Here is a 25,481-nt window from a genome sequence, read left to right as displayed (position 1 = left end):
AACCCTTTCGTCTCCCAAATTGTGTTTGGTGGCTGAAAATAGTATTTCCCTAGTGGAGCTTCTTAAAAAAGCCATCACGATATGACTGGTGTTGTGGGTGGGGGAGAAGGGTAGAAGGAAATGTGAAAATCCAGACGGCAGATGGGACCCTCTGACTTTGGAATCATAAAAGGCAATATTTGTAGACTATGGAAAAGCTTTTCCTAGGGATCCCTGTATAAAGTTCTTTGTCATCTTTGGATGACTGTGACCCAGGATTAGCATTGACATCACCAGCTCTAACAAGGGCCCTAGTACTAGAACAATATGTAGAATATGGAAACATATGTATTGAATGAATGAATGGGAACTTGAAAAAAAAATCAATCTCAGAGAAAGGTGATACAAGCTTGCAGGCTCCAAGTTCAGAATGGTGAGGTCTCAGGGAGGTAATTCTAGAAGAATCTGGAATTCCAGCTCTTGAGTTCTAATTCATAACACTAGGCTTAATATTTTATGGAATGTTGCAAGCCATCTATGTTCTCCTTTGTCTTTCCAGGTGGGTGATATTTACCTGCTTACAGATTTAGGGTTAAAGTTATGACAATTACTGTAAAATATTTTGCTCCTTTGAAATACTAAAGAATTCCTAAGTCTTTCAAAATTACTTGGAATAATTTTAATTATTACTAAGAAATACTAACAACATGACATTCCTTCCCCCAATCTGTACTAAATTCTTGAAGGAAGGTGTGTTTAGGACAGAGGCAATACAAGCAATCAGATTTAAGATAGTCCAACTTGACTTTTTAATCTCATTTCCATCTGTAACATGCATGGGAATTACGATGGCATATTGGGTGCTTATGCCATTTTAGGAAGGGGTTTTCTAAGATAACATCTTGTTTTGCTGGATGTGTGTATTTGAGGACTAAGAGGGATCATGGGGAAAGAGAATGAGACAATTGACTATGGTTTTGCTATTAAAGTCCCAGCCTTGTTCTGAAACAAAGTTCTGGTTCCTGCTCTGCTTCTGTATTTTCTGTTTATAGGATCTAGAATTAACTGTGTCTTTAAAGCACATACTACACGGGGGTGACAGTCCTGTCCTCTGAAGTTATTAAGCTTGTCAAGTCTTCCTTGGGTTTCCCTCTTCCCCACACTCACCCTGAATGACTGACCTTTTTTTGTGATGTTTTAGGAGAGGTATTGAGGATCCATATCAGAGCTTTTATTCTTCAAACCTAAGGGAAGAATATGCTTACCGAAATTACTACTACCCTGGACCCCCGCAGCAGCAACAGGAAGAAGGAGGTATAGAATAATCTCCAAGAAGCCTTTGGGTTGGTGTGGCTGGTCTGGTGCCCAGGCATCCCCTTGGGCATCCTGCTTGGCTGAGGCAGAGTCCTGCCCCCACCCTCTTCTTTCTTGGCCAGATGAGGCCACAGCAAAGACACAGCTGCTGGATGTCTTGAGAAGAGACAGAAAGGAGCCATTTTTCTTTCTACGTGCGGGTGATGGTACTGGAGCTACCATTATGTTACAGTATTTTGGATAGTTTGTACTTCATCCACATTTTTGCTTCTACCCCTCATTATAGCCCAAATTAGTCTCCACTACTGCTAACTTACTCATTTTATTCAATTGGTCAAATAAATATATTTTCATACCCGCTGTGCTCCAGTGCCTTCAGTAACTCAGCTGCATGGCTTGCGAGCATCTTTCTAGACTTTTAGGAGTAGGAAGTGACCTGTCTGCATTTTGTTCTCTCTGAGGGTGCAGCACTGAGGCAAGGGAGTCCTTACATCTGGCATGAAGATTACCATGATCAAAAGTACCTCAATGAACATCATCATGAAAACCAGAACAGCTCGTTTGGAACAAACAGCGAGACTCAGTGCCAGTAAGTGTGAGTGGAGAGGCCGGGTCAACGTGATTCAGCCAAACTCAGACTATGTTAGGCAAGTATTATGGCATCAGGTGCTGGTCCCTCATCTCCAGAAGCCCATCTGCTTCTGTATGGCCACAGGGATGTGGGAGTAGCCCAGGCTGGCCACGGCCAGCTGTAACATGGACCCTGGGGGGAGAGATTCCTGACTCTGAGAGGCAGTTCCCAAAGGTGGGCTGGTCTGAGCCCTGGAGAGTGACCTGAGTGCCATCCTGAAGGTGTGGAATCCTTAGGGTCTGAGGACAGATAAGGCCTTGCAAATGTTCTCATCATTAGGTCTTGCCTGGGGCTGTGTGCTTCTATTTGACTCACCTCTGGGCCCCAAGAGTAGGGTATCCCCTGGGAAGGTGCGCACGGGAGGCTTGTGCACAAGCAGCTGTCCTGGTGCCGCAGGCCTGACTGCTTACTCTGCCTGGAACTCCCCACCCCAGCTGCTCTGGTTTCAGTCACTCCAGGATGTCAGGCTGCAGAGACCCACCCTTCTCTGCAGGGCTTGGGGCCCCTTCTAGTAACTGCACCATGGACCCAGGAGCTCCTGTTTTTCTGGTATTGATAGATTGAGGTGGCGAAAGGGAGGACAGTGCTTTTCCTTGTGGCACACAGGCCGGCGTGACGCCGTCCACACTTTGCAGCAGAACAGCCTGCAGCAGAGAACAGCTCAGCCTTGCTGGCTTGCCCAGGATCCCCTCTCACCCGCTCCTGTCACTTTGCTGTAGATCTAAGAATTGGAATCCTTATAAAGACAGTCCCGCTTCTAACTCTGGACAGGAGAGGCCTGGGGAGCTATTTCCGGAGAGTCTGCTAACTAGGACCCAGAAGAATAAGGTAACCCAAAGTGACATGGGGCTTAGTGGCCTATGAAAGTGCATCACAACCACCGTTGTGGGGCAGGGCCCTTGTGGGTGGACGTCTCCAGTGGCCAGCAGCCTGAAGGGCTCCTTTCTTACTCTCTGGGAGGCCTCCACTCATACTTCCTCCTTTCCCTGCCTTCATGTGTCAGTCATATGAGTCTGGGCCCTGATCTGGCCCTTTTGCATTTTCGTCAAATTGGCTGGATCAGGAAATGTCACTAAGTCACTTTGAGGTGCTCGGAAAGAGGAGAAGAGGCTGCCACCAGTATCCCCAGAGGACTAGCAATTAGGTTTTCCCAGGAAGTGGGAAGTTGCTAGAATCTTTTCATTCAGGTCTGAAAAGCAGACCTTGAAACCTTTCTTGACTCTCCCATCTCTCTCTCCTATAACCTTACTGTGTATACCAGCTGGGTGCAAAATGGAGCTTTTCACTTTTTAAAAATAAACCTTTTATTTTAGAATAATTTTAGATTTATAAAAAAATTGCAGAGATACTACAGAGGCAAGCCCTTAATTTTTTTCATTAGTTAAGGTATCATTGATATACAATCTTATGCTCAGGTTTCACATGAGCAATATTGTGGTTACTACATTCCCCCTATTCTCAAGTCCCCACCACATACCCCATTATAGTCACTGTCCATCAGCATAGTAAGATGCTAATGAATCACTGTCTTCTCTGTGCTATACTGCCTTCCCTGTGCCCCACTTTATTATGTGTGCTAATTGTAATGCCCCTTAATCCCCTTATCCCTCACTTCCCACCCACCCTCCCCAGTCCCTTTCCCTTTGGTAACTGTTAGTCCATTCTTGGGTTCTGTGAGTCTGCTGCTGTTTCTGTTCCTTCAGTTTTTGCTTTGTTGTTATACTCCACAGAAGAGTGAAATCATTTGGTACTTGTCTTTCTCGCCCTGGCTAATTTCACTGAGCGTAATACCCTCTAGCTCCATCCATGTTGTTGCAAATGGTAGGGTCTGTTTTCTTCTTACGGCTGAATAATATTCCATTGTGTATATGTACCACATCTTCTTTATCCACTCATCTACAGATAGACACTTAGGTTGCTTCCATGTCTTGGCTACTGTAAATAGTGCTGTGATAAACATAGGGGTGCATATGTCTTTTTGAATCCGTGATCATGTTTTCTTAGGATAAATTCCTAGGAGTGGAATTCCTGGATCAAATGGTATTTCTATTTTGAGTTTTTTGGGGAACCTCCGTACTGCTTTCCACAATGGTTGAACTAGTGTATATTCCCACCAGCTGTGTAGGAGGGTTCCCTTTTCTCCACATCCTTGCCAGCATTTGTTGTTGTTTGTCTTTTGGATGGATGTTGGCCATCCTAAATGGTGTGAAGTGATATCTCATTGTGGTTCTAATTTGCATTTCTCTGATGATTAGTGATGTAGAGCATCTTTCCATGTGCCCGTTGGCCATCTAAATTTCTTCTTTGGGGAGGTATCTGTTCAGATCCTCTGCCCATTTTTTAATTGGGTTATTTGCTTTTTAGTTGTTGAGGTGTGTGAGCTCTTTTTATATTTTGTATGTCAACCCCTTATTGGATATGTCATTTATGAATATATTCACCCATACTATAGGATGCCTTTTTGTTCTACTGATGGTGTCCTTTGCTGTACAGAAGCTTTTTAGTTTGATATAGTCCCACTTGTTCATTTTTGTTTTGTTTCTCTTGCCTGAGGAGGCATGTTCAGTAAAAAGTTGCTCATGTTTATAATCAAGATATTTTTGCCTATGTTTTCTTCTAAGAGTTTTATGGTTTCATGATTTACATTCAGGTTTTTGATCCACTTCAAGTTTACTTTTGTGTATGGAGTTAGACAGTATTCCAGTTTCATTCTCTTACATGTAGCTGTCCAGTTTTGCCAACACCAGTTGTTGAAGAGGCTGTCATTTCCCCATTGTATGTCCATGGCTTCTTTATCATATATTAATTGGCCATATATGTGTGGGTTTATATCTGGGCTCTCTACTCTATTCCATACATCTATGGGTCTCTTCTTGTGCCAGTCCCAAATTGTCTTGATTACTGTGGCTTTATAGTAGAGTTTGAAGTTGGGGAGCATAATCCTCCCAGCTTTATTCTTCCTTCTCATGGTTGCTTTGGCTATTTGGGATCTTTTGTGGTTCCATATGAATTTTAGAACTTTTTCTCAGTTCGTTGAAGAATGCTGTCAGTATTTTGATAGGGATTGCATCGAATCTGCAGATTGCTTTAGGTAGGATGTCCATTTTGACAATATTAATTCTTCCTACCCAAGAGTATGGGATGAATTTCCATTTATTAGTGTCCTCTTTAATTTCCCTCAAGAGTTTTCAGTGTATAGGTCTGTCACAACAAGCCCTTAATTTTTGACTGTTTTATGTTAATTTTGTTTCCCTGATTAGATATATATGATTTTTGACAATAGCTTTTTCTGTATCCCAATGCTTAACAGGACAGAACACATATTATGACTAACATTGTTATTCATATAACACAACACAGCAACAGAAGCCATATACAGGGATAGCACTTTACAGTTTACAAAGAGCTTTGGCATCCTTTTTTTTATTTGTGTCCTCCCAAGATGTAAGGTCAATGAATTTCTTGTATACCTGAACCCCCAGGGAAATCACAGTGCCTGGAGCATAGTAGGTGCTCTTAAATAGTTGGTGAGTGAATACATGCATGAGTAAGTACTTGAACTATATAGGGCAGATATAATGATCTGTATTACAGATAAGGGTACTGAGTTCAGAGAGCCTAAGTCACTTGGCCATGGTCACAGCAGCTAGGTTTTGACAAAGCTGGGATTTGGGCCCCGGAGCCTGTATTCTCTCTAGTAGGCCACCGTGCATCCTTTAGCAAATACCTGTCAATCAAACTATCCCTTCCTTTCCTTTCAACACATTCACGTCCACTGAATTTATTTGCAAGTCTGAATCTTGTTGCTTTGAAGGAAGACTTGGAAGGACTATTTCTCTGGAAGTGCTTCTAACTCTTCCCATGTGTTTTCCTTGTTTTTAACTTCTAGCCCACACTGACGGATGAGCCCAGCCTTCTCCGGCAGCACGAGTCTGGCCTTAGCTCCAGCAGCTACGAGCTCAGTCAGTACCTGGCAGATGCCCCTGAGCTGTATGACCCCATGTCTCCAGCGGCTTGGAGTCCAGTTCAGGCTGGTGGGTCCTGGAGTGCGCCAAAGAGCTGGTCGAATCTGGTGGGAAGAGGGCTGGGTGGCAAGTCTCTTGGCAAGTCACCTTTACTCTGTATTGCCAAGAGTGGGTTATTGTCCACCTTGTTTGCTTACGTAGGTCCCCTGGGCAGAGAGGCCAATTTTGGCTCCATTTCCCACCTTCTTTTGTGCTGGAAGTTGCATCATAGCTGATTCCTGGAAGGGAAGAATGCCCCTAGCCATTATTAGGCTAAGAGAGGAGGCCCTCAGAGGTACATTTAAGCACAGGTGAAGAAGTGGAGACCAGAGTCAGTTTGGTAAAGCAAAGGCAGGTCACAGAGCCCAAGTGTCACACGCTTCAGGGCTATGGTAGCCAGAGTCCCTGCCTGTCCCCGTCACTGAGAGTCTGGGCCTACTGCATTATTATTTGGACCAAATCATCCAATCGTTGCATTATATTCTGACAGATACTCAGAGGCTTAAATCTGACGTGGAGCATGAGCTTCCTCTCATTATGTAGCCCACCTAGAATCTTATCTTGGTCTCAGTTGGAATTTGGAAAGAATGTGTCTGTAGCCTATTCCTAAAGTAAAGCAGAGCAGTGGCAGTGAGGCTAACAGTGTCCACCTGTACCGGTTGGTCAGAGGATGTCTCGGCAGCTGTTCCCCAGGAGCCCATGAAGTTCTATGTTCCTCATGTGCCTGTGAGTTTTGGGCCTGGAGGTCAGCTGGTGTGCGTGGGCCCCAGGTCTCCCAGCAATGGACAAACAGCCCTCGTTGAACTGCACAGCATGGAGGTGAGCAAGAGTGTGTGTCCCTGCAGTGCTGGTACACTGCTCCCTGCTTCCCTCTGCCTGAGCCTGAGCGTCTCCAGGAATGGGGTGCTCTTGTGCAGAACGGAGCCATGGACCTTAATGGATCGGGGTGGGGGGGTGTTGTATGTGTGAAGGAACAGGTAAGGATCTTCTCAGAAAGAGGTGATGTTAGTGATCTTTGCTGGGATGCTGTTGGCTCATTTTCAGCAACTGGAGGACTCACTTTTGCCCTCATGCCCTCTGCATAGATCCCGAGCCACATCCTAGAACTGGCTCTGGGTGCTGATGCCAGATTTGACTGGAAGGGGCATTGGGCAGGCTTAGTCTTAAGACCAAATCTAATTTTTTTGTTCCAGGTTATTCTTAATGATTACGAAGAACAAGAAGAGATGAGGAGTTTCTCAGGACCGCTGATAAGGTAAACAATGCCAAGCAAGGGCTTTTGAAACCTACAAAATCTTGCCCAGGTCAGCATTCTGGGGATTTGTTCTTGGCTTCCTTGGAAGAAAATGTCTGTCCCCATTGGACTAAAATTCTCTGTGCCACAAAATAGAGCCAAATGTGGTCTGAGCCATTTCAACAAGCAATTTATAGTTGCAGGGCAGAAAGAAAAAAGTTTAAAAATCTGAAATCAGTTCTGTTTTGCAGAGGCTCCATGGTAGGAGGTTTTAGTGTTCTGTGTAGTTAATAGATACTGGTAGAAACGTGGAGCACAGCCTGGAAAATCACAAACAACTGGGTTCATAGCAGGAAAAAATTCCTCCCTTTTTCTAGAGCGAGAAATAACATGGTCACTGTCTGAGTTCCTTGGACGAAATGCAAGTCTGCCCTCTGCAGGATTGAGCTAGAACTGCTTTTAAATTCCTAGTTTTTTGTCCATATTCAGGTTGGAGATTTCATTGTGGAGAGAGTCTTGGCTGGTGTCAGAGGACCTGGGGGCTAGTCCCACGCAGCCTACTAGCTAGAGGTACCATGGCAGACAGGTCAGTTAGCCCTCTCTGAGCCTTAGTTTTCCCTTTAAGAAATGATGTCACACTAGCTATGCTAACTCCAGGTGGTAGCTGTGAGGCTCAAATAAGATAATGCACATGGAAGCCCTTTAAATGTCATCACTATTATGTATATGTATTTGCCAGAAGCTTCCCTATCCAAGAAAATCCCCATAGTATTTTGACAGTTCCTTCAAGTAAAAATGAGTGTTGTGTCAATTTTTTACACTCAGTCTACAGATGTGGGGTGGAGCACCCAGTTGGGTATTTGGACCCTAGGGTGGGTATTGGTCTTAAGTTGACTGATTTTATCGAATGATCTCGAGCAAATAATATACCCCTTTCTTAAGCCTTAATATAAACTACACAGTTTATTAATTCCACTTTGTATGCAGGTATATATTTTTTAAATCCCTGATTTAGGGGCAAAAGCAGAGGCTCAGAGGAGATAAGAAACTCATTTAAGCTGAGACATGGTGGGCTACATTTAAACCCAGGGTTGTCTGACTCTGATTTCTGTGCTCCAACCTTCAGTTTCCTCAACTGTGAAGTGAAGACAGTGTACAAGAGAATCTCTGAGGTTCCTTCCTGTTCTTCAAGGAAATAGCTGCAGACTTGTTACCCCAGCCCTGGGGCGATCAGACTTCTGTCCCGTCCCAGCCCAGCCAGCCCTGGGACTGCAGGAGGAGCCTGTGGTCCTATACGGGGGCAGAGCCCGCCCCTCACTCTTTGCTCCCTGAAATCTCTCCATAGGGAAGATGTACACAAGGTGGATATCATCACGTTTTGCCAGCAGAAAGCAGCTCAGAGCCGCAAATCTGAGACACCAGGGAGCAGAGATTCGGCTCTACTGTGGCAACTGTTGGTTCTCCTCTGTCGGCAGAATGGGGTAAGATTACCACTCTGATGGGCGGGTGGGTGCCGGCTGCACTGAAATGTAAGTCTTCTGGGGACAGAGAAGAATTGGTTTATGGCTTGATTACAAAAGGTGACATTAGAGAAGCAACGAAGGACCCCAGGTGAAAACATTGCTCAGATGTCAATGCCACTTTGGTAATGCTAACCTTTCCCCTGCCCTTCTCCTCTGGCGGGGGGGTCACCATGCAGTTCTTGTGTCACTGCACCAAGCGGTGATACATGTATGAGAGTGTGCATGTTTCTGGTAACCTCTATGGCTCCCGACGGGCAGAAAATAACCATGAGAGTGAAGCTGAAGTTTGGAACACAACAATCCAAGAAAGGGCCGTTCGCATGCTGGCCCATTGTAAAGAAGGCAGGTGCTCTGGTACCTGCCTTCTTCAGCCTGGCTGCCAGCATGAGCATGAGCAGGATTGTCCCTGAGGATGAACCCCCTTTGCCTTGCAGTCCATGGTGGGATCTGACATTGCGGAGTTACTGATGCAAGATTGCAAAAATATGGAGAAATACAAGAGGCAGCCGCCGGTGGCCAATCTCATCAACCTGACCGATGAGGACTGGCCGGTGCTGAGCTCAGGGACCCCGAACCTCCTCACCGGGGAGACTCCCCCCAGCCTGGAGACGCCCGCGCAGATCGTGGAGAAATTCACTAAACTGCTGTACTATGGAAGGAGGAAGGCAAGGGCCACCCCTCAACCATGCTTGTTTTGAAAAAGCCACCCCTGCTCCACCACTCACCTCTCCCCAAATTATATGAGGAATATATAATCATTTTATAGCACTCAAGAAGTTCAGGGAGGTACAAAGAAAAAAATTCATCTGTAGTCCGACCATTCATTAAAAGATAACATTATTAACATTTTAATATATTTACTTCTAGTATTTTTCTATGCATATTTATTAAAAATAAAATTAAGTTTTATGTACAGTTATTTCTTTTTTTTCCAGTTAAGCTTATGTGGTGAAATACTCCCATGGTATATATTACACATCAAATTTTCATTTGGAGATGGAATCACCTCATTAGTGAATTCCTATCCCCAAATCACATTTATATGTATATATATATATATACTACATACACACACACACACACATATATATGTACATATATTGTTTTCACTGTATAGTAGGGACATGCAAATTCACCAGTGATTCATTCATTCACTAAACATCTATTAAGCAGCCACTACTTGTAAGGCATTGAACCGAGTGGGGAACAGTGATAGATCAGCGACGATCTGCTTCCTTAAGAAAGGTAAGTAATGACGGTGATCACAACAATAACACAAGCAAATAGTGAAAAATACTTGATGTGTGCCAGGCATTCACTTAAATCTCACATGCATTCTTTCACTTATCATCCTGGAAACCCTGCAGGTTAGGTTCTATTATTGTTTTATGTGTTTACAGATGAAGATAGTTAGCAAGTGAAAGAGCCAGAGTTTAGATGTGGGCAGCCTGGTGAGTCGGAGACTTGCGCCATGAGGTGGGAGGGCTTCCCACATCCCGGGCTTCTGACCTGGCACACCTTTCCCAGAGGAGAGTGAGGGATAGGGTACAGGGGGTCAGAGTGAGTCATGAGGAGCTAAGTCACCTTAAATACCTTGAAAACCTTTGTTAATATTTAACTGGGGTCTTACTTCTGGCTTTGTGAGATGGTATCTTTGATAGATGTTCTCGTAGATGTTCTGATAGAGTAAATTTCTTCACTCATTCTTCAGTTATATTTTTGGAGATGCAGGTGTTTAAGTAAAGTGCTGATTCCCAACCAATCATTAGTGACTCCTTTTAAAAAATACTATTAGAAAATACTTTAGCATATAAAAAGTAACTCTTTATGTCATTTTTCCTTATATTGGATATGAGGCTGAATTTCCTAACTATGGCCAGTTAATTTGCTCTCTCTTCAAATAAGAGCATGGTGGTGTTGGGATGATCAAGGAAATTTTCATGTGGCAGTGGAGTCATCTCATGAGTGACTTCCTGTCCAAAAATCACCTTATTTTGGGGCACTGAGGAAATCATTAATACCAGGTCAAAAGCGCACATGTAAATTAAGCCCTTACTAAATAATTCTGAAAATTGAATGAAAAGGTGAATATATGTATGTGAATGTTTTAAAATTTGCGGCTTCTAATGCATCTCACCAAGTTAATAGTGTCATTAATTTAGTGCATGAAGTTGATAGTTAACAAGCACTTGATCATTAACAAGCATTAGTTACAGTATTAGGTAGGGTAGGTTAACTGCTGTGAATACTGGTTCAAACATACAAGCAGCTTCCTTTTAGTCATGTGAGATCGCTGGGTGGAGAACAGAATAGCGGAGCGGCCTTGCTCCATGGAGTCATCCAAGCACCTGCATGTGGGAAGCCCTCCCATCTCATCGTGCAGTCTCTAAGGTGCCTGGATGGATGTCCCCTCCCTTGCAGCCAGTCAGATGGGGAAAAGGCCATGAAGGAAGGAAGTGGGGGATTCTATGGGCCAGGCCTGGAGGTGGCGCACGTTACTTCATTTCTATTGCACTGTCTGGAACTCAGTCACACTAGGTGCAAGGGAGGTGGAGAAATGTGGTCAGCTGCTGGCCTGGGAGAGCAGGTTTGGGTGAGAACCTAGGAGTCTCTGTCACAGTCATTAAAAAACTGTTCCTTCAACATGCCCCCACAGATACCATTCTGCACCCTGTGTTTTGAGGCTCAGTCCTTGGGGGTGAGGTGTTTCTCTTATTTTTGGTGCTTAGGTTCCCAAAAGTATTGTGTGACTTCTGCTAATGAGATAAGGTTAACTGGAGGCGAGGCTTATGGGGACCTCATGAGATAGCACCATGCATTTTGATAAAGTGTAGGCTGGAGAAGGGGATACCTTAGAGAGAAAGCCATGCCATTTAAAGTCCACTTCCCACACACAGGTGAGGCTCAACAGCCTTCCCGGAAGCCTGGCCCCTGCTGCTAGGGGGTGGCACCTAAGCACAGCCCTTTGCTGCTGTTCGTAGATGGAGAGGAAGGTAATAGTAAATATGGGGTTTTTGTTTTTAGGAAGCCTTGGAGTGGGCCATGAAGAACCATCTGTGGGGCCACGCTTTGTTCCTGGCCAGCAAGATGGACCCCAGGACCTACAGCTGGGTTATGAGCGGGTGAGTGGGGGATTTGCAAAGGAGACCAGTGGAGCAGAGAGGCCTCCCAGCAAAGGTGCCATGTGAGGCAAGGAGACATGGGAGATACACCGAGAAGGCTCACACTCCAAATGTCTTTGCAGTTTCTGTTTTCTGAGCTGGACATAGCATATCTCCTTTCCAGATTCTTGCAACCTAGGCACAGTTGCATTCTTTCAACCTGCTAAGCTGAATAAAATATTTAGTAATATTTCCCAGGGTCAGAGTTTCCAAAACTTGAGTAGGTTTCTACATTGCAGTAGCCTTTTCTCCTTAGGAGGGGCTGGTCTAGATAGTTTCATCAGTGAGGGGACAGATGATCCCTTCAGGTCGACTGACAGCCCAGGACTAAGGGCTGGTGACTTCCATGGCTTAGGCTTGCGGGGAGATGTGGGGCTGAGAAGTAGGGGTGTGGGTGGAAGAGCAGGAGCTGTGCTGGGAAAAGGGGTTTGCAGGATGGGGCAGTAGCCCCACAAGTCTTTGTCTAGGGCAGTGAGAGATGGCGAGACTGAAGGGGTGTGTTTAGTCAGAAAGCACCTCGCATGTCAAGACCCCAGTATCAGGCTAGACCAGGAGGAGCCTGCAGCCCAGGATGAGACAGGAATGGAGGTGTGACTACATACCAGGAGTTTGGAATAAGGGGGATGAAACAGCAGAAGAGAATCAGGGTCATATGGAGGCAGTGGGTGTTGGGGCACTGGACAAGGGTTTCTGAGTCAGTCCTTCAGGCTACCACTGGCATCCATGGGTTGGCAGGGACAGACATGTGGCAAGGCTGGGGTGGGACAGGAGGGCCATCCTACAAGGAGCAGGCTTGGGTCAGACAGTGAGAAGATATTACCTCAAAATGTCCATCTTCTTGTGTTGGTTAAAGCTGTGATGCTACCCTCTCAGCTTAACTTAAATTGGTCATAAACGCTGTTGGACATGTCCCTTCAAGTTCACTCTGGGGCTGGCGGCTGCCACACAATGCAGGAGCCAGTTCCCTGCGATAGCTTCCACCAAGTCCCTTTACTGCTGCAGGCCTCTGTCTTCCCAGGCACTAGTAACACCCCTGCACGCTTCCCTGTGCGCAGGGACTGGGATGGCGAAGAGTGCTAGGAGTTTTGTGATGATAAGCACTCTAAGCTCCCCAGACAAGGGTGCTATTAAATAAAAGGCAGAGTTCTGAGGAATGGGTTTCCTTTGGGTTTTGGAAATGAACACCCACAACCCACATCGTAGCATACATCTCTGTTAGAGAGTTTTACCTTGGACCATTGATTTTTGATGGGGCCCAGTGAATTGTGAAAAATATCTCTTACACTGAGTATGTTGAAATCTCAAATCAGCTATAGAGCTTATTATATCCTTGTTAGGCATATCCCATGGTTTATCAGCAGCAGGATCATTTCTGGTCCCCGTTCTATACCTCTTTGGTTAGTGAAAATGGCTATTAAGTGCTTGAGAGTAAAAGTACTACAGACCAGGCCAGTGATGAGCCAGAAAAACAGCCTGGAGTGCTGGGGCTTGGCATGGAGGAGGGCTGCTGCCGGGTGGCAGGAGGCCAGGGTGGCTAGGAAGGGGAGGCCCACAGAGAGGATGTTTGGGTTGATCCAGGGTCTTTGAAATGTTGGGGGGGTCATCTCTGTGGTAGACGAAGGCCTACAGAAATTGTTACTCAAGAATTAGGGCATCATGCAGCAGAGCCTAGATGGTCCCCCAGCAAGGACCTCTGCCCTGGGTGTGGGGTGAAGAGCCTTCCGGTCCCCTCCGAAAGTGGGGGGTGGCAGAGGCAGGACGGGAAGGCAGAGAGAAACCCACTTTACAGGGGAAGCTGCTGAAATGAAATAGAAATGTACAAGGCTTGGGGCCTGGCTGGCAATGGGCAAAAGGCTCTCTTGGCTGGGTCCCCGCTGACGGTCGCCTCTCTCTGCAGCTTCACCAGCACGCTGGCGCTCAACGACCCACTGCAGACCCTCTTCCAGCTCATGTCGGGGAGGATCCCACAGGCAGCCACGGTACCCTTTGTGACAGGACCGCTCAGGGTTTAGGGGTGGGGACTGTGCACGAACGAGGTGATGGCTTTAAAAACTAAAAACAAACACTAGTTTGTTAACCACTTACCATGTGCCTGGCCCTGTGCTAAGCACTTTGATTCATATTATTCCACTTAATGCACAGAGGTAGGAACTAGTATCCCCATTTAGATCACAGAGCCAGGAGTGGTGGGGTCAGGATCAGTCCAGCTCTGTCTGATTCCAAGGACCTTGCCCTTTCCACAATACCACGACTGCCTGCTCTTCCCTGAATGGCGATAGAACCCGAGGCTGCTCCGCGCCCCCCAGCAGGACTGCCCTCCTTTCCCACCATTGCACATTGATCCTTCAAAGCCGGATGTATTAGAGTGTACATATTACCTACAGTTGGATAAGGCTCAGGAGAAGTCTGAGGCCAGCTTGATAGTGTTTCCATTAGAGGAGACTGATCTTTTTGCCCCAAATTATTCCTTCTTTATTTTTGAAGTACAGTAACTTTACTAGGCTGTATTTTAGGGTTGACTGCCTGAGTCAGTTTTTTTGTGGGGGCACAGCATGCTCTCTTAGTATGCATTCGTATCTTATAGTACAGGAATTTTCTTGATTTATATTGTTCAATATTTGTTGTGTTCCATTATTTTGGTCTTCTTTTCAGACACTTTATGCATATACATTTTATTAATATATGTAAACTGTGTGCATATACATACGTGAATTATAAACAGCTGACCCTTGAACAATGTGAGGGTTGGGGTCCTGACCTCCCATGCAGTTGAAAACCTGTGTATAACTTTGACTCCCCCAAAACTTAACTGCTAATTGCTACTGTTGACCAGAAGACTCACCAAAATGTAAATAGTTGATTAACACAATTTTGTATGTGATACCTATTGTATATTGTATTGTTACAATAAAGTAAGCTAGGGAAAAGAACATTTTATTAAGAAAATCATAAGGAAGAGAAAATACATTTACTGTATTATACAGTATTTATTGAAAAAAAATCTGCATATAAGTGGTCCTGTGCAGTTCAAACCTGTGTTGTTCAAGGGTCAACTGTATATAATTTTCTCTTTAGTTAAAAAAACTTTTTTTGTTTTATTTCTTTCTTCTCTCTTGCTTTGCTCATTTCCATCTTGTGTATCCCCTCCTGTGTTGTTCTCAGTGGCTCTTTGCTTTTGTGTTCTTTCCATTTTTGTTGTTACTTTTTCAGATTGTCTCCCTATTCTTTCCTGAGCTTCTTTCCTGAGCTTCCCCTGTTGCCCTCCTTCTCTCTCCCAAGCTCTTGTAACTTTGCTTTAGGTCCTTGCTTTGTAGAAGAAATTGTTTCATTACTTTATTTTTGCCTAAGTTCATGATGAAATGTTTGATGACCATTCTTTGTTTTGTGGTAACCTTTTTCTGGTGAATGTTCCTTCTTTCTCCCATTCATTGTTCATGTTACTTCCTTCCTTGTATCTTTACAGTATATTTGTACAGATTCTGTGCTTGTTCCTTTACAGGAGTCAAGTCTCCCCTGAACCAGTTATTTGTGGCAGGTTTGTTCTGGGGAGGGACCAGGGCCATATCCAGGGTATCTGGCATCTGCATGACCCAGAGTTTTCTGTGAGCATCTGTGTAGTGTTTGGTTCTTCCTGGCTGAAAGAGATGGCTGTGGGATCTCCTAAACATGTTCCTCACATTTAGGTGAGAAAACTGGGAGCCCAAGGTCATATGCCAATACAGTATTTGATCCTAGAGTCTAAGAGTGTTCTAGCATGGCCGCATCCAGTAGAAATCAGCCTCCTCCTGAACTTGCCACTGTTCAGTCTCCATTACTTTGGCAGCTTTTCTTGTATTTCCAGGCTTTGATTTTTGCAGACACCTAGTTTTAATGAAAATGGACTTCACACTTTTGCTTTTTTGTTCTTATTCTTGCTTGTGGACAATTCCAAAAAAAGAAAAGATAAATGATGACTTTCATGCCTTATCGTCAAGCCAACTGGCTATCTTGGAACACAGAGTTCCCTTCACAATGCAGCTGAGTGACCTGTGCTCTGCCATGAATTGGCATCATGTCATGAAGCACTAAATGCAGGAAATGATGTCATCAACTTACAGTTAGCTGGATCTTCTGCAACGGGGGAGTAAGCTAAGGGTTCCTCACTTTTAGGTGAGAAAACTGGGGAGCCCAAGGTCATATGCCAATATGGTATTTGATCCTAGTGTCTGAGAGTGTTCTAGCATGACAGCATCCAGGAGAAAGCTAGACTTAGTTGCTTATATAACAAATGGTGTAGTGGAAAAAGTGTGCCAACTGGAAAACACAGATGTGGGCTCCTATCAAGGGTTAGCCTTGACTCTGCTTCTACTACTGTGTGAACTTTGCCTTGTTCCTTAATCTCAGGGCCTCCATTTTTCACTGTTGTGGGCATTTTGATGCCCTAACTGATAAAGTTATTGTGAAAATTAAACAGAGAGATTATCTGACCGTATCAACCCCTTGCTTGGCCCATGGAAGGTGGTTAATAAATGCTTGCACTTGCTCTCCGTAGATCTGCTTTACAGTGATTTTTTTCCCCAGATCACCTGGTGAGGAGACAGAAGAATGACTTTTAAGTTCTTTTTAACAAGGGCTTTTCTTTTGCTGGTTCCTTTAGTTCCAGCAAGACAGGGCCTGGCTTACATGTTAAAGTGGGGATAATAATAGTACCCAGTGCATGTGACTATTTAGAAGCAAAATGCTTAGCACAGAGTATGGTTCATGGTCGGAGCTCAATTAGTGACAACTGCTATTGTGATTTATTATTATCATCATCTCATTCATACTGCATTGCCCAGATAAACAAAGAGTAACTATAAAATGGAGTTGCATAAAGCACCGTTTGTTCCTTGAGATAATTACAAAAGACCAAATAATTGTGAATTATTTTGTCCTCTAAATCTTAGCTATTACTGTCAATCTCTTGCATTACCCATTCTCTGTAACAAATTGGAAGATGGACTGGTTGGTTGGCAAATCCCCTCTTTCTTTTGCTGGGCTTCTGTGTATATGTGTGGGTGTGTATGTGTGTATCTGTGCACATGTGTATTTACACCTAATTTGCACCTATAATTTAATTAAGTGCAAACCAAGTGTAGAGCACTATGCTATGTGCTTTACCTAATAATCTTATTATCATCATTAACCCTCTTAGGCAGAAATTATGATTTCCATTTCAGAGGTGAGGAAACAAAGGTTCAGAGACATTAAGAAACTTGCTAAAGGTCACACAGATAGTGAGAAGCAGGGATCTTGTTGAATCCAGGTCCTGGGTTGTTTCTGTGACATTATGTGTGTTTTTTTTAATTGATATTCCTTGTCCTGAAATTCCCCTTCGTTCAGGAGAAGGGTGGTCATAGCTCCACCATTTGCGAGGGGCTTCTTCCCCAGTGGGTGGCTCTGTTTACACTCTGCTGCCCCCTCGTGGATTTCTGCTGCCTCTGCATCGCCCCGGAGGGATGGAGCACCATGCTCAGCTGGGAGGAAGAGGAATAAGGATCATCGCCCGCTGGGCCACATGCCTTGGTTTTCTCATTCTTCAAGTGGCAATAGGAATTAGGATTCAGAGGATTGTTGAGAAGATTAAATAAGGTGATGTGTGTGCAACAGCTTTGGAAAACCAGAAGTCATTAGCCATTTGGCAAAGTTTTAAGAAGCCCAGTGTTCCCCTGACTTCAAGCAGGCTAATGCGGGCTCTTCGCATGAGCCAAGGATGTGTGATCTTCTTCCACTGCAACATCAGGGATTTTGGGGAATTTTGTCCCTCGTTATTGGGGTTGGGGGTACCAGGAAGAGATCTGAAAATTAGTAGGTGACCAACAGTGTCATTTTATTTATCTAGTTCCCAGTAACCCTGTGTATGTATGCATATGTGTCTGCCTGTCTGCTTACCCATCCTTCTAGGAGTTTTGCTTTTTTAAAAAGATGACTTGAAATCAATGAATGGCAGCATTGCAGACAGTATAATGGGCTTTCCTCTTACTCCTCCAAATCACTTTTTTTTTTTTAACCTCCATTCTGGTCAGTGCTACCTTATTCAGGAAATCTTCCATTTTTTTTCTGCTGCTTTTCAGTGTTGTGGGGACAAGAAGTGGGGAGACTGGAGGCCTCACCTGGCTGTGATACTGTCGAATCAAGGTGGGGACCCGGAGCTGTACCAGCGTGCGATTGTCACCATGGGGGACACCCTGGGTAAGCAGAAGCTAGCACTGTCCCCCAGCTCTCCGTTGGGTAGCTGCAGGTCAGCCTGAAACACCCCATTCTTAGATCCTCAGGTTCTGTGTGGGGCCTGAGTGGGTGCTGCAGGCTTTCCTTTGACCCAGGAGCCTCACACTTTGGGGACAGAAACTCCAGGGAAAGGAGTTTGTCTCTCTGTTTCCTGGGACTTCTGCTGCAAGCCAATGCAGACCTGTCCCCGGGGTTGGGCTGCTGTAGGCACCACGTCTCAGCAGCTGATTTTCCATCTCAGCCAGATTGCCCAGGAGAAGGAGTTAATGCACGCGACACTCGCCTCCTGCTGTGGTTAGTCGCACAGTGACATAGCTCAACCGGATAGGAAATTCTGATTTTGCCTGAACTACCCTGAGTAATTGTGTAGTCTTTATTCCTATCATCTCTCTTATAAACACTTAAGAGCTTTTGGATGTCCCAGATCAGTGGTTCTCGAATTTGGCCAAGGGGCAGGACATCTAGAACCCTCTGTTCTCTTTGTGGAACTTGGTGAAATCCAGCTCTGTTGGAGTAGCTCTGTGTAACCTTGTGCCAAGTCAGATGGCAGGTGAGTCCCACCTGGGTCCCAGGCACTGTACTAGGCACTTTACCTATTTGAATTAATTCAGTTTTGAGGTAATGGAAATGTATGGAAATGGAAAATGTATGGAAGAACATGTAAAGCCTGTCAGTTTGTTACTATGATTTTTATGAACACCGGGAAGTATCTTTTACTGTTTGATATTAGCAGGGGAAGCATCAGTGCCCCTAAGAAGCCTACTTTAAACACTGCTGTGCCCGATGGCCCCCTCCTTTGCTCTGGTGTGGGTGTCTCTATTCACCTCTCACCTTCAGGAAGGACTAAAATGCTTTGAAAAGTCCTAATAAAAAGTCCATGAGGGGGAATATGAAATAGTGCCTTATTCTGGCTGAAGGGAATTGAAAAGTAATGTCTGAAGCCACAAAGGCAGGTGGGAGACTGAATGGGGCTTGGGGTGTGTGACTCATGATACGGAAGTTCATTCCTTTATACCCATGAGGTTCTCCCTCTGACCTGGGGGCCGCCTCTTCCGGCTCCTATCCCACAGACATGGGTCCCCACATGGGCATGTTCCACAACCGGGGCTAATTCTGCTCCTCCTGCAGCCGCGAAGGGCCTGGTGGAGGCAGCTCACTTCTGCTACCTCATGGCTCACGTGCCCTTTGGCCACTACACCGTGAAGACAGACCACCTGACCTTGCTGGGCAGTAGCCACAGGTATGTCGTAATCTTCTGGGAGAAAAGAGATAGGAAGGACGTTTTCTCCAGGACACTGTTTTATCCTTTGCTGGTTTGTTGGCTAGGTTTCCATTTTCTTGTGTGAATTTCAGCTACCGCTGGTCCCCTTTGGGGGAATTGCTTTCTGCACAGAACAGGGCAAGGAGATGCCAGTGGAGGCCGTATCACACCACCAGGGGGCCTCAGTGCTCCCGAAAGCCGCCCCCTGGTGCCTGTGGGTTGTATTGTGCCCCTCTCACCACTAGGTGGCGCCCTGGCTCCATGACCAGAGACTGACAAGAATGCGTGAACGCGGTGGCTTAAGGCTCTGGGTTAGGCAGCCCTGGGCCTGTTCTCAGAAGTGGGCAGAAATGGAAAACGGAAGAAGTTATATTTAGCCCCTACATCCCCACCAGTGACTTGGCACACAAGATACCCAAAGCCCCCACCTGTCACTTATTCTTGCTGGCCTTAACATTGGGCGTTTCACACAGAAGGGCCCTAATAAGTCCCTAGACAAATGGACAAAATGACCCATTTACTTTGTAGGGGTCCCAGCCTCTGGATCTCTCTTTCCTCCTCCTCCCACTAATAGTTAGGATTTCCTAAGCTCCTATGTTGTGCCAGTCATTTTATTTGCATTATTTCCTTTAATCATTACAGATTAACCCTGTGAAGGTGTATTTTTAATCTTCACTTTACAGAGGGGGGCAACCAAGGCACAGAGAGGTTAAATACCTTGTCCAAGGTGGTACAGCTCTGTGGGGTCCAGTGGGACTTGGAATCAGGCCATCGGGATGTAAAGCCCCTTTAACTGCGGCACCGAAGCGCCTGCCTCCGTAGGGATGCACTGGCTCGTGTTCTCTCAGGGTCGTGTTCTCCGACAGCACACAGCTGGTCGAAGGAGCCCCTCTCTGCCGAATGTGTGCCAACGACTGTGTAGTGACCGTGTAGGTTCTCAGGTTCCTCTTGCAGGGGGAAGTTTTTGGAGAGCCGGTCCTAACCCCAGAGATAGCCCTGGGGACTGTGATTTCAAACCCCATGGCGAGCTGTTGAGGGGCAGGACTGGGGGTCCCTCCCTCAGATCTCATTCACCCAGTCTGCTCCCTCCTTGGCTGAGTGAACATTGACACAGGGACTGTCGCTTGACCTCTGCTCCGCAGCCCCCACTCCCTGCCACGCCGCCTGTATTCGGTGCTCTTGGTGTGTGACGTGGCTCCCTCTCTTATGTCCTTTTGCTTAGGTGAGGGGTGGTCTTGCACAGGTGCATGCGCTTGGCATTCAGGGCACCGAGGTGCACCCAGTGCCCGAGCCGAGAGGGAGAGCAGTGTGCCCTAGGTGGCCCTCCAGCAAGGAAGGCAGGGACCCCATGCCCACAGTCTCTGCTCCGCGTGGTGCAGGGCTCTGTTCTGTTCCTTTCCCAGCCTCTAGAAGGTGGGGCAAAAGGAGGCAGAACATTTGCTCTGGAGTCCCGGCATCTCCTTCCTCTCTTGGAGCTGCCCCAGGGATCAGAAACTCTACCATGAATGGGAGGAGCACGTGCTTGGCCGTCTGCTGGGATTCAGATTCCCCCCGACCCTCTCCTCATTCTCTTTTATTGTTATTCCCTGATTTTAGTCAAGAGTTTTTGAAATTTGCAACCATGGAGGCCATTCAGAGGACGGAGATCTTTGAGTACTGCCAGATGCTGGGCCGTCCGAAATCCTTCATCCCTCCTTTCCAGGTAACTAAAGCCAAGCCACACAAGCCACCAGCCTGGCCATGTCAGATGGCTGTGAGCAGCTGGGTTTCAGCTCTGCTGTGTGGCACATAGTAGCCAGGCTAAATCATCTACCAGACTTTTCCTGCTTAGCTTGAGCATGAGAAGGGATAGGGTTTCTTTTGAGGTCCCTAGAGGTCTGCATTTTAAGATATGAAAGCAAAACACTGCAGGGGCCTGTCTGCTGGAGGCTCCTGCCTCACTTCTGACATGTGAAAAGCATGCCGGCAGCGCAGGCCCAGTGCCCGCATCTGCTCTGCTGTCCTCTTCTTTCCAACCAGCCTTCTTCTCTGCAGTCCCCGCCACCCTGCCAGGAGAGGGAGCGAGAAGGCCACCCGGCAGGCTGCGCATCCTTCTCCCTCTCCTGGCCTGCTCCTCTGATCTTTTTGGATGCCCGTCTTTAACCCCGGAGGTTTTTCCCTGCTCTGTCCTTGGTCCTCATCCTTCCCCCCTCCCTCGGGGCTGCAGTTGTCAGGTGGCGTGCACATTAGAGGTTCCCACCTCTCTCTCCTCAGCTCCTCCACTCGGTGCCTTCTTGTCACTGTCAGTCCCTGGAGACTCCTCAGCACCTGTGTGGAGACCGCATACGGCAGCAGTAACGTGTGCCCACCTTGTATGCACCCCCCACAACACAAAATACAAACAAAACCCTGAGAAGGAATGAATTCCTGGGCATAGGGAAAGGATCCCATTCGCGTCTTCTTCAAGAGTCTCCCCGGACTCACCTTTTCCTTGCCTGATGGCTCCTGCGGGTATAGCCTTTTGTCTTTTTTCTTTAGTCAGCCCACCTCTCAGTTACCTTTGGGCTGAGAGGGGTGAGATTAGCTGGGTTTTGTGGCTGTGTTGTAGATTCCTGGCACTGCATTGTGCTTTTAGGGTATTATTCCTAATCCTGTGAGGCAGACATGATTACCCGCTTTGACAAAAGAGGAAATAGGTTCAGAGGAGTTACACGCTGTCAGCTCACATTCTTACATACGTTTGTCCTAAGTATTAGACTTGGATGATCTCATTTTAGTTTTTCCAACAACTAAGAGGTAGATAGTGTTATTATCCCTGTGCTCTACTGAGGAAACTGAGGCACAGAGAAATGGGGTGACCAGCCCAGTGCTGCACACGCAGGATGGAGCTGGGGTTTGAACTCAGGTCTGTCTGGTTCCCAAGCCCTCATGTTCCATCTCGACCTGTCACTCAGGCTTCTGTGAAGTTTACCTGTATTTGCCTGTTCTGTCCCTTAGACTTTAAACCCCTTGCCTCAGAGAAATTTTTTCTTCTTTTTTATGTCCCCCTGGTGCCTGGTCCTGTGCTCATGTACACCAGGCATTCCAGAGTTGTGGCCTGATAGGAAGTAGTCTGGTGCATCTCTGCCGTGACCAGGGCCTAGGGAGATTGAGCTGATGGTCCCTTTCTCTGTAATACAGGAACTGCAGGCTGGGTTTGAAATTGTGCCCATAACAGATAGGATGCCCCAAATGGCACAGAGTCCTCCTGGATATTCAGATGCCAGAGTTAGTGGAAGCTGGTGGTCAGCTGACTTCCAAAAAGCCTTATCTACGTTTCTATCTTTTTACTCCTGTCTGGATGGACTAGTCACTGGCCCTGTTCCTCTTCACAGGTGTATAAGCTCCTTTATGCTTCCCGTCTGGCAGATTATGGCCTTGCGTCCCAGGCCTTGCATTACTGTGAAGCCATTGGCACAGCCATTCTCAGCCAGGGAGAGAGTAGTCACCCTGTTCTATTAGTGGAACTCATCAAGGTGAGCTTCTCAAAATGTTCTCCCCAGGTGTTTTATCTTCAGTGTTCAGAGAAAGCTACTGTAAAGCAGCTTAGAGTCCACATTTCATCTTCTTCGAACATGCTGTAAGACTGGAGCCCATGGCGGGCTTTGGCCACATGTGCATGCCCAGATGTGATAAGCAGAGGCCTGAGAATGCACAAAGAAGGAAGCTAGGGGCGGGGCAGTGGACTTGAAGGATTGGAAAACAGGCGTGTGCTACTGGGGAAATTCATTCCTGCACCTCCTTTACTGGTACAGTAAAAATGCATGTTATGGTGAACCATTCTAATGATAACAGCTGGGCTTAGAAAATAAATTTCAGTGATTTCAACAGGAAATGATCCTTATTAAAATGTTTTTAAATGCATGGAGTATTTTATCACTTGTGGGATACATTCGAAAAAGAACACAAAAACATACCAACTTTTAATTCCTAGGAAAGAAAATAATCAGGCAAATAGTTGTTCCAATTAATTGAAGAAAAATCCATTAAGTGGAGAGTAAAAAAGCAGCCTACCGTCAATTTTTGCTTTGCTTTCGAAGAGGCCCTCCAAAGTGTTCGATTCTGTAGCCAATAAGAGTTGTAGGGCTGAGCCCACTTACCCTGAAATTTCCCAGCAAGGTGATGGTGGTAGTGAGCTCAGGCACCCAGAACAGAGGAGAAGGAGAGCTTTGAGATGTAATGATGGAATAGTCTTGCAGTATAAAGCTGTCTCTTGACCAGCACAGGCGTCACTTGGGAGCTTGTGAGAGATGCAGGCTCTCAGGCCCCACTCGGACTGGTGGAATCGGAACTAGCATTTGAACAAGGTCCAGGTGGTTCTCATGGACATGAAGTTCAAGGGACTCCGGCACTAAGCAGACAGCGTTGCAGGCCGGAAAGCTGAGAAACAGCTCCTCCCTGGATTTTATTCATTCTTTAACACCAAGATGGGTTACTTGTTTACTTATGTTGCAATTTTGGGCCTGTATCTGCTGCATTTGCCATCTCTCAGTTATGCTTTACAACCCGATTTACACGTGAGTTGTCCCTCTTTCTCCTTTCCTCTGTTGCCTCTGTCCGCATTTCTTTCCGTCTCCCTTACTTTTCTTTCTTCTTTCCCCTCTCGTGCTGCCGGGTCCTGGCCCATGTGGAAACCTGGCACAGCTGGCAGAGAGACTGAAGCTGTCAGATCCCCTGGTGCTAGAACAGCGCCGTGGAGCCGGGCATCCAGAGCCAGACTGGCTCCTGCACCTTCGGAGGCGGCTCACTGAGCTGGAGGTGGGTGGGCATCAGGGTCGGGTTGGCGGAGGGGGGCTTTGTGCCCCTCTTTGCTCCCTGAGACACAGAGTGGGTGGGCACTGACCTCAGCAAGCCCCTGGCCCCTTGGAGGGCCACGAGGTCCCCCAGCACCCAGGAGACCCAGGCACAGTCCCACCAGGGAAGGGTCAGCGCTCGGCTTCCTGACTGCTGCCTCCCTCCTGGGTGGAAAGGGTTTCCTGTGTTTGCCCATGTGAGATAGTGGGGCCCTCTTCCAAATCCTCCTTGCCACCCTTCTTTGCGGCCCCAGAAAAGACATTTTATGACCACGAAAGCTTCCATCTCTCTGTTAGGAACAATGGATCACAGTGGACCCGTGTCACTTTCATGTAATGTAGGGCAACTGCTTAAAAGACTTCTGGGCCTTCCCTTTTTGTTCCGACAACTGTAAAAACTGCTGGTAGTAATTGGAACAATAATTGGAGCAGGGCTTCCTCCATTTTCTTTTTGCACTCTCTCTGAAGAAAGGACAGGGTGCATTTTGCTAAGGCACACAAGGCCCTTACGCTGCCAGTGGGCCGTATGCTCTGGGACCCAGGCTGGGAGATAGGAAGGGCTGAGACCTCACCCCCAGCCATCCCCCACATTCAGCTGAGGCTCCTTGACCTTGTCGCTCCCTCTGAAGTTTCTTTTTGACTTGTCAAACCACTGTTCCCTGTTCTTGGTTGTGTTTGTGTGCTTTAAAGGATTTGACTTTGTTTTAAACAGCAAAAGGTAGCAGGAGACACTGCAGATCTTCGTTCTCACTCAGATATCTTGGGAGCCAGAGGAACAACAGGTACCCAGGCTGATGGGTTGAGTGTGTAATAGCTGACTCTCAGGATCTGATTATACAAGATAACAGAACGTAAAAAGCATCCACCCTTCCCTTCCTGGAGTTCCTGCCTTTACTGTGTAAATCTGACCCATGGGTCCAGGCACCTTCCCCACCCAGCAGTGGCCCGTCACAGCCTCCTGCACATCTGAGTTCCCACATCATTAGAGTTTTAGCTTCATGTTCAGGTTCTAATACTTGTTGGATTGCATCATTATGTAATTGTTTCACTTGTGTCAGGACTTCTCCCCAGCTGCGTGCATTTTTCCATGCCAGAAATGGTGGATTATGTGTATGTCATGTTAGTGTTGGCGATGTAGAAAATTCACAGGCTTTTTGAGCTATTAATCACCACACACGTGAAATGTGTTCCAAGGTGTTTTCCACATATCCCTCCCTTGTCATGATGCCTCTGAGTGTTGGGTCGCCTGACATTAGTACCTCCAGTTAATTCCCTGCCCTTTTCCCAAATGACACCTCATGTCAGGGTCAAGATGGG

The 25,481-nt window shown here is 46.4% G+C and overlaps 1 protein-coding gene across 8 annotated transcripts in view; it reads left to right on the top strand.

The window, feature by feature from the left end:
• The window catches only part of SEC16B (SEC16 homolog B, endoplasmic reticulum export factor), a 49,460-nt gene that overhangs the window by 16,828 nt on the left and 7,151 nt on the right, over positions 1–25,481 (top strand). For 6 of the 8 annotated variants that reach the window (XM_037022349.2, XM_073216808.1, XM_037022348.2 and 3 more), the window contains 16 exons: positions 1,181–1,293; positions 1,762–1,882; positions 2,644–2,752; positions 5,814–5,958; positions 6,596–6,747; positions 7,122–7,183; positions 8,508–8,643; positions 9,120–9,350; positions 11,710–11,807; positions 13,744–13,825; positions 17,939–18,056; positions 19,221–19,332; positions 20,950–21,055; positions 22,707–22,847; positions 24,016–24,129; positions 24,877–24,946. In XM_037022349.2, the coding sequence (XP_036878244.2) occupies positions 1,181–1,293; positions 1,762–1,882; positions 2,644–2,752; positions 5,814–5,958; positions 6,596–6,747; positions 7,122–7,183; positions 8,508–8,643; positions 9,120–9,350; positions 11,710–11,807; positions 13,744–13,825; positions 17,939–18,056; positions 19,221–19,332; positions 20,950–21,055; positions 22,707–22,847; positions 24,016–24,129; positions 24,877–24,946 (1,910 nt within the window). Of the gene's footprint in view, positions 1–1,180; positions 1,294–1,754; positions 1,883–2,643; positions 2,753–5,813; positions 5,959–6,595; positions 6,748–7,121; positions 7,184–8,507; positions 8,644–9,119; positions 9,351–11,709; positions 11,808–13,743; positions 13,826–17,938; positions 18,057–19,220; positions 19,333–20,949; positions 21,056–22,706; positions 22,848–24,015; positions 24,130–24,876; positions 24,947–25,481 lie in introns of all 8 variants that reach the window. The other 2 variants (XM_037022354.2, XM_037022353.2) reach the window with 2 other exon arrangements.

The sequence above is a fragment of the Manis javanica genome, chromosome 11 (genome assembly GCF_040802235.1).
Source record: "Manis javanica isolate MJ-LG chromosome 11, MJ_LKY, whole genome shotgun sequence".
NCBI classification, from domain to species: domain Eukaryota; kingdom Metazoa; phylum Chordata; class Mammalia; order Pholidota; family Manidae; genus Manis; species Manis javanica.
The sequence above is the reverse complement of the archived record's forward strand: the minus strand, read 5'-3'. Positions and strand labels throughout refer to the sequence as shown.